Below are 7,241 nucleotides of genomic sequence, written 5' to 3'. Positions count from 1 at the left end.
ACAAAAAAAAAAAAGCTCTATCTTAGAAAGGATCCCGACCGTCCGATTCTCCTGCATTCCTTCTCCGCGATTCCTTCTCCTCACATCCTCACTTCGCCCTATCCTTTTCACTTCCCTTGAGCTTTCACAACAACAGCGAGCAACTTCGTCACCATGCATCGCACTTATTCTATGCGCCAGTCGCGCGTTCCCACCGCCTCGCAGATCGAGAACCCTCCCCCGCCATTGTCCTCCACCAAGTCGAACAGACTCTTCGGAAAGGGTGGCTTCGGTGCGTGTTCTTCTTTCACTTCGCATGGTGGATGCCCATCCTGCTAACACGATTAAGGTACAGGCCATGCCCTGCGCAAGAACGCCGCCGGCGCCTTCGGGCCAGACCTAGCCCGCAAGCTCTCCCAGCTGGTCAAGATGGAGAAGAACGTCATGCGCAGCATGGAGATGGTGTCCCGGGAGCGCATGGAGACTGCTGTACGTTGTCGCTTGCATGGAAGTTCCTGGTCGGTACTGTACTGACAAAAGCAGCAACAACTCTCCATCTGGGGTGAGAACTGCGACGAGGATGTGTCTGACATCACCGACAAGCTCGGTGTCTTGCTCTATGAGATTGGAGAGCTTGAGGATCTCTTCGTTGACCGTTACGATCAGTACCGTGTTACCATCAAGAGCATTCGCAACATCGAGGCTTCCGTCCAGCCCAGCCGTGACCGTAGGTTTTTTCTTTTCTTTCCAGTGCCGCAGGAGTCGGGTTACTGATCGTGCATCCACAATGCAGGCAAGCAGAAGATCACCGATGAGATTGCCAAGCTCAAGTATAAGGACCCCAACTCTCCCCGCATCGTCGTCCTGGAGCAGGAGTTGGTCCGCGCGGAGGCCGAGTCGCTCGTTGCCGAAGCCCAGCTCTCCAACATCACCCGCGAGAAGCTCAAGGCCGCCTTCCAGTACCAATTCGATGCGCTCCGCGAGCACTGCGAGAAGGTGGCGCTAATCGCCGGCTACGGCAAGCACCTGTTGGATCTGATCGATGACACGCCGGTGACCCCCGGCGAGACTCGCCACGCCTACGACGGCTACGATGCCAGCAAGGCCATCATCCAGGACTGCGAGGAGGCGCTCGCCAACTGGGTCACCTCCAAGGCCTCGGTCAAGTCCAATTTGTCCACCCGCTCGCGCACCCTGTCGCAGCGTCGCCGCGAGGGCGCGAACAAGAGCCGCGAGGGCGTCGACCTCTCCGGCCAGGACCAGCCTCTGGGCCGCGACTCGTGGGTGCCCGCCGACCAGCACTCGTCCTACCACCACGATGCAGAGGATGGCGAGGAAGTCGCCAGCACTCTGGACGGTGAGACCCGGGGCCGGGAGGAGGAGCGAGAGCCCGAGACAGCCGTTTAGAGAGGCTGCTGCTTTCCACTTCCCGAAGAAATCTGGTTGATATTATCACGATCATTAAGGTTCCTGGAGTACGCCACTAATTGTAATTTGGTTTTTCATCGAGATTCCCGCTTGATGTGTTGTTCTGCCTTGTTCTGCTTTGATTCTCTTTTTTCCTTTTCACCCCCGATGAATTACTGATAATTAATCGATTTCGATGATGATATCTATCCTGCCAGAAAAAAAAAGAAAAAAGAAAAAAAAAAAACATAATCTTCAGTCGTGTGTCCGCCAGAGGGGTGTGAATTCGTGTGTGAGGGCGCACACGTCTGCGATGATAGCCACAGGGGGATGTGACCTTTTTCCGCGGGCGACCTTTTTCCCTCTACTGTCCTAATTGACTAATGTAATACTATACCACTTGCCCAAGTTGACGGTGATGGGGAGGTACATGTTTCACGTCTGTTGTGTTCCGTCTTGATTGTAGTCATGTTGTTTAGGATTTGAATAGTAATCGATTGAGTTGCGGTCGTTTCATTTGAAGTATGGTATTGTAGTTGGTTGGTCAAGAGAGTGGTGAGCCCATCTCTCTTCAAGGCTGGGGAGTCTAGAGACGGAAGTAGATTGCCCATGGGCCTCGAACCATGAAAACGATAGATACCCACCACCCTAGCACCGCATCATGTCACTGATAACCCCAATTGGCGATGAACAGGACCGCTACAGCGACAATGCAATACGGTAGCCCTAAGCAGGACCTCCAACCAAGACCCCCTCCAAATCAACCATCCTCACAGCCAGTGACCACTCACAACATGGACCTCACAGAAACAACCCCCAGCCCAATCACCCACTATCTTCCCATTCCGCTGGACCAGACGAAAATCACCACCACCATCCCATTCCGAAGATGTAGCCACAGAAAAACCACAAGGTTATCGATGATCCTCCGGCCCGGATTCCTGCCATCCGCGGATTCAACTCCATGTCATGAATGAGTATGCCATGAGGTCAGATGCACACAGGAACAAGCCTCGATCTCGCGAGATCCCCTCCGTAACCTCGTGATAGGGTATCTGTCTGTTGTTCCCCGCTTATCTAACTCTTTATGATCCTAGCATTGACCGAGTACGGATGTGTGTGCTCGCTCGGCACTCCACGCCAGAAGGCATGCGACTTGAGATGGTGGGTGGGGTATGTGATGGGTGGGTGGTTAGGATGCTGGTGCTGGTGCTGGTTGCTGAAGTTGGGGGCCGTAGGGGTGGGTATATACTGTCGTGGTCTATAGCGGAGTCCAGCGTGATATAAAACCAGACACAGATCTGCAGAAATGCGTCGAGGACCGGACTCCCTCGCTTGCGTTCTGGTCAGGTGTAGCTATACTAGATCATCCTGCTCCGGTGTAGCTGGCTTCCTTCGGCTCGGTTGGTGGTTGGAGCACTTACTGTCGTCATGTGGGATCGTTCGGGGTGTAGTTTGTTATTCATGGTACGGTGGTTCCGGTGCAGACCTTTGAAGAGATTGCCTGGGTAGAGTGTACAGGTCGTGTGTTGAAAGCGAAAGATTGTTGATGGATTCCTGAGAAAGGGAGGTTAGGATCTACTTGGGGCTCATGGAGTGTACTATACGAGAGAGATGGGAAGTATAAGTAAACAGGTTAGAATGTTCAGAGGCACGTCCATACACAGCCTGAGTCATCCGTCTCTCGATGCCCAGTATACATTGACTGATTCTGCCAGGCATGGAAGTACAGTGGTATAGCCAAGACCAAGACAGTAGAGATACTCACCTCAGTAACGCAGGCCCGGGGCAAACAGAGTCAACTCCCAATCCGGCAGCCCATCCCCGCGATTCTACCTCCAGATTCCTCAGGCAGGAATGCCGAGTGCGGGTGCGGGTGCGCCGGCCGAGGTGATGTCAGTCGCCTGCATCGGTCACACCACTGCAGAATGGACCTCCTTCCTGCCCTTGAAGAGATCGAGGATCATTTATTCATCGCCTACAACTGACCGAGTAATAGACTAGTGCAGTGCACGGTAGCGAACACCTCAGCTGAGTACTCCTCACCCCCCGCGCCTCGAATCATCTTTCGTTTGAGTAAGGTGCAGGGGGGCTAGTGCAGAAGTACCGCACAGTACATGTAGACCACAGTGCTGAGTCGTTGCAAACCGACCAGCCAGATATCTCCCCCGTGGGGGTGCTAGAGTTTGGTGTGATTTAGGTTCATGATGGCGCAATTCCGATGGGGATTGCATTCATGGACTGCCCTGAGACAAGGCTATAATTCCCTCCAATTAACGGAGTTACCTGGTGTGGGATTATTGACACCGAAAACTGAAGCAACTCGTTCATTGAAGATTTGTTCATTGGGCTCTTCTTGTTATTCATTTCAGTCTGGTAAACCACTTTCTCCCTAAGTCCCCAGGTGTGGCCGGCTTCAAAGCGCCATCTCATAGCTATAGCCCATACGATAAATGAAGATGCGAAATTGTACGTGCGTGGGTCTCAACTCGAAAACAACCAAAGAAAAAGTCAATATAAACACCCCATATCCCCTGGACTCCGATTTGCGCGTTGGATGGAAACAACGAAACAAACAACACAGACACAAATGTATATATAGAGAAAAGAAATAGCAAACGGTCACAATCGAGGCTTCCTGATCCTGATCCTGATCCCCATCCCGCCCTGATAGTAATAGCCCGGAAATGTTCAGTAAACGACACACGTGTATATGACTGGCCTTCATATACCGCAACATGATGATGATAAGAATAAGCGTGGGTTGCGTGCACACTAGGTAAAGAATATTGAAAGAGAAAATCAAAAGGTCATTACATCGTCATCCGACTTTCCATCCTAGGATGGGTCCCCGGCCTTTCGAAGCGAAAGGTATGAGAAACATACAAATAGATAAAAACAGATGCGAAGAGGCACGGCGTCAAACGGAATCCTCAAACTAATCAAAGCGCAAGGGACTCGACATGTCGCGTGAGTGGAGAATCAATAAGTGGGTTTTATGCGATTTCTTTTGATTTGACACGGGCTCAGCTGTCGGTGCCCACACCCTTCTTTTTGGGCTGGATATGTTTCTGTCCAGGGCCGGTGACGCTGGATGTTTTCGAAGTCAAGGCGCTGCTGTCGGTCGGGGGCGGCACCAGCCGGGTCGAGCTGGCCTCGTGCTTCTCGGTGAGCAGGTTCTTCAGCCATCGGTTCTCCATCTCCAGCTGGGCCACGCGAGCCTCGAGCGAAGCGTTCTTCTCGGTCGTCTCGCGCACGGTGCGTTCCAGCGCCTGTTCGCGTTGCTTCTTCTTCATGCGGAACCGGGCACTGGCGGCCGTGTTCCGGCGGCGGCGGTCTTCTTCCGCGGCGCGGCGGACCCCCTCTTCCTGATTGAGAGCCGACGCGAGGTGGTCGCCAGGAATCTGTGTGCTGTATTTGGTGTTGGTGATAGCACCGTTGGGAGGTGATATGGACGAGGAGACATCAGATGGAGTCAGGGCCCCGGGGACCTGCGCCAGATCATCCGGGGGCCCATATGAGATAGGTGGGTAGAGTGGGTGAGCTGGATAGGAAAGCATTTGATCTGTTGTGAAGCCGTCAACACCAAGGTAGAGGTAGAGGTAGAGGAGAGGACGGCAAGCGATAAGATAAAAAAGCCACAGTGGAATGGAGGAAGGGGGGTGGAAAGGAACAATGGAAGCGGAAGCAGCAAGATATGGGGCACATGGAAGGGGATCTTGGTCCGGTACACCAAGGGATGAGAGCTTGGCTTAAGGGTCCGTCGCTGACAAGGTTCCCGACGTTGTCATTGGTGTGGATGATTGCGTGCTCACATAGAGCATTGCACTCATCACCAGACAACCAAAAGTCCCCGGAATTAGATTGGTCAAAAATGAGCAGTCAGAACAGCAACAAACCAGTGCGCACGAGGAGGGTGATTGCTTTCTCCAAAGGACTCGAGAAATCACCCTCCCGCAATGCATTGATCATTGCTGGGTCCGAAACAGCAGTAAGGGGAGAATAGAAGATAGCAACAGAGAAGACAACAGACAGGCACGAGGCGGTTAGAAAAGGGAATGGCAAAGCCACGGAATCCCCATCAGGCAGCCAGGTAAGACAATCAATCAATCAATCAATCAATCGATAGTAATGGGTTTAAAGCCCCGTCGGTTTCCCAGAAACAGGAGGCAAGCGTTTGCTGTTACATGCATTCCGCAGTAGCTCCAGCATATCCCATCGGAGAGCCGTAGGGCCAGAGATTGGGAAAACGAACCACAAAGCTTGAAGATGGCGCCAACAATGCAACAATGAGAGTCATTTATAAAAAGCTCCAAGCTTCCGACTTACCATAATGCGGATATCCTCGCACATCGATCGGGCTGCGCTCGTCCTCAATGCTGTCATACGAACTGACGGAAAGGCCGCCCATCCCCTCGGTCTGGTCGTAATCCATATTCAGGTTCTGGAAGGAGGCCAAAGCTGTCGATTCTGCGTCAAAGGAGTACTGTCGACTCTTGGCCAGGTTGGGATCGTGTCGAGAGAGAAGAAAGTTGAAGTTTTCGAGCCTATCGAAGCTCGAGGCTGTCCGCTGAGCGAGGTTTTGCTCATCTGACATTTTGGCGGTGGAGGGCTTTTTAGAGGATTTTTGGTCTCTTGTCCTCTAAATTAGGTTCTCTGGTTTATTAAAATTGTTTTGCTGGACCTAATGACTTTGCCCCCCCAAGTATGCTGGGTGGCTTGCTTTTTCCCCCCGAGCCAACAGAGAGTGTGATAGATGACCACCAGAGCCAATGTCGGACCCCGGATCAGCACGGTAAGAGAGGGGAGAAGTCGGTTTTGGGTAAAGAAGAACAAATGATCCAAACAGTTAAAGAATAATTTTAATATTTTTTTGTTCTGTCTTTGAGCTGGAAGAGGCAAGTGTTGGGGGGTGACTTATAGCAAAGATAAACTGTTTTCCGCATTCACTTTACCTATGATCATTGCATGGCCCGAGACGGCTAGCCACGTACGCAAAGAGCACGAGTTAATGGACGGGAATAAGACACAATTAGCCTAGCTGGGTGGATCAAACCAGGAGGAATGAGAGGGGAGAAGGAGGAAGGGGGGGGGGAGGTGGGAAGTGGGTGGGAGGCGTTAGGTTGGTAGCAGGAGATGCAGGATCACACAACAGTAGGGTGGTAGTAAAAGGACCAGCAGCAATAGGAAATTGGAGCATGTATCATCCAAACAAAAAGATGAGAAAAGAGAACATCAAGCCGGGGGGGGGAAGGGAATAAGCACACAAGCAGCGAATACGGGCAGTGATGGTTGATCGTCTCATGGCCCGGCCAAGGCTAGCGGATGATCTGATAGAATGGAGAAATGTCGTGATCGCACTCTGTGGTTGGTCAATTTGCCAACCTCGGGTCACTTCATTCAGCTTCACCGCTCGGCGGCAGAACAGAGTGGGAGGGGAGTAAACAAGTTACGGAAAGGAAGGAAATAGGAAAGGGAATGGGGATGATATAAATATTGATATCTATGTCATGAGATTGTGGTCCAGTTGAGGGGGGAAAAAAAGAAATTCCAGAAGGGTAGAAGGGTTAAAGAGGAACAAGAAGTTCTGGGGAAGTGGGTAAGTGTAGGTCGGGTGAAGGTAGACCGTGAGGAAGGACGAGATCTGAATGGGCAGGAGCCGAGGAGCGGGCGGACGTCAACACAGCGCAAATCAATAAGTACCTAGTACGAGTAACAACAGTACAAACTGGAAAGGGGAGACGACCCGCTGAGGGACCCAATTCTCCCTCCCACTTATCATTCAGTTCCTGTCACTGCACAGTGCACATTCGTCATCAACGTTTTGGACTAACAATCTAGGAAAAAAGAAAAAA

At 51.8% G+C, this 7,241-nt stretch overlaps 2 protein-coding genes across 2 annotated transcripts; one reads left to right on the top strand and one right to left on the bottom strand.

Annotated features, from left to right (window-relative positions):
- The first annotated feature begins 3 nt into the window (after positions 1–3).
- Positions 4–1,825, top strand: ASPACDRAFT_82566 (Eisosome component PIL1/LSP1 family protein). Its single transcript, XM_020206111.1, has 4 exons — positions 4–271; positions 335–468; positions 523–706; positions 773–1,825. Exons 1-4 carry the CDS (start codon positions 154–156, stop codon positions 1,384–1,386), a joined length of 1,050 nt encoding a protein of 349 aa, XP_020050919.1. The 5' UTR covers positions 4–153; the 3' UTR covers positions 1,387–1,825.
- A 2,587-nt stretch (positions 1,826–4,412) lies between these two features.
- ASPACDRAFT_37753 (bZIP transcription factor) lies at positions 4,413–5,983 on the bottom strand (the record flags this gene model as incomplete). The annotated part of the gene is made up of 2 exons (XM_020200333.1): positions 4,413–4,951; positions 5,716–5,983. 2 exons carry the CDS (start codon positions 5,981–5,983, stop codon positions 4,413–4,415), a joined length of 807 nt encoding a protein of 268 aa, XP_020050918.1.
- Positions 5,984–7,241: the final 1,258 nt, after the last annotated feature.

This window comes from Aspergillus aculeatus (assembly GCF_001890905.1).
Source record: "Aspergillus aculeatus ATCC 16872 unplaced genomic scaffold ASPACscaffold_64, whole genome shotgun sequence".
Classification (NCBI taxonomy): Eukaryota; Fungi; Ascomycota; class Eurotiomycetes; order Eurotiales; family Aspergillaceae; genus Aspergillus; species Aspergillus aculeatus.
This window is presented reverse-complemented; position numbering and strand designations above follow the sequence as displayed.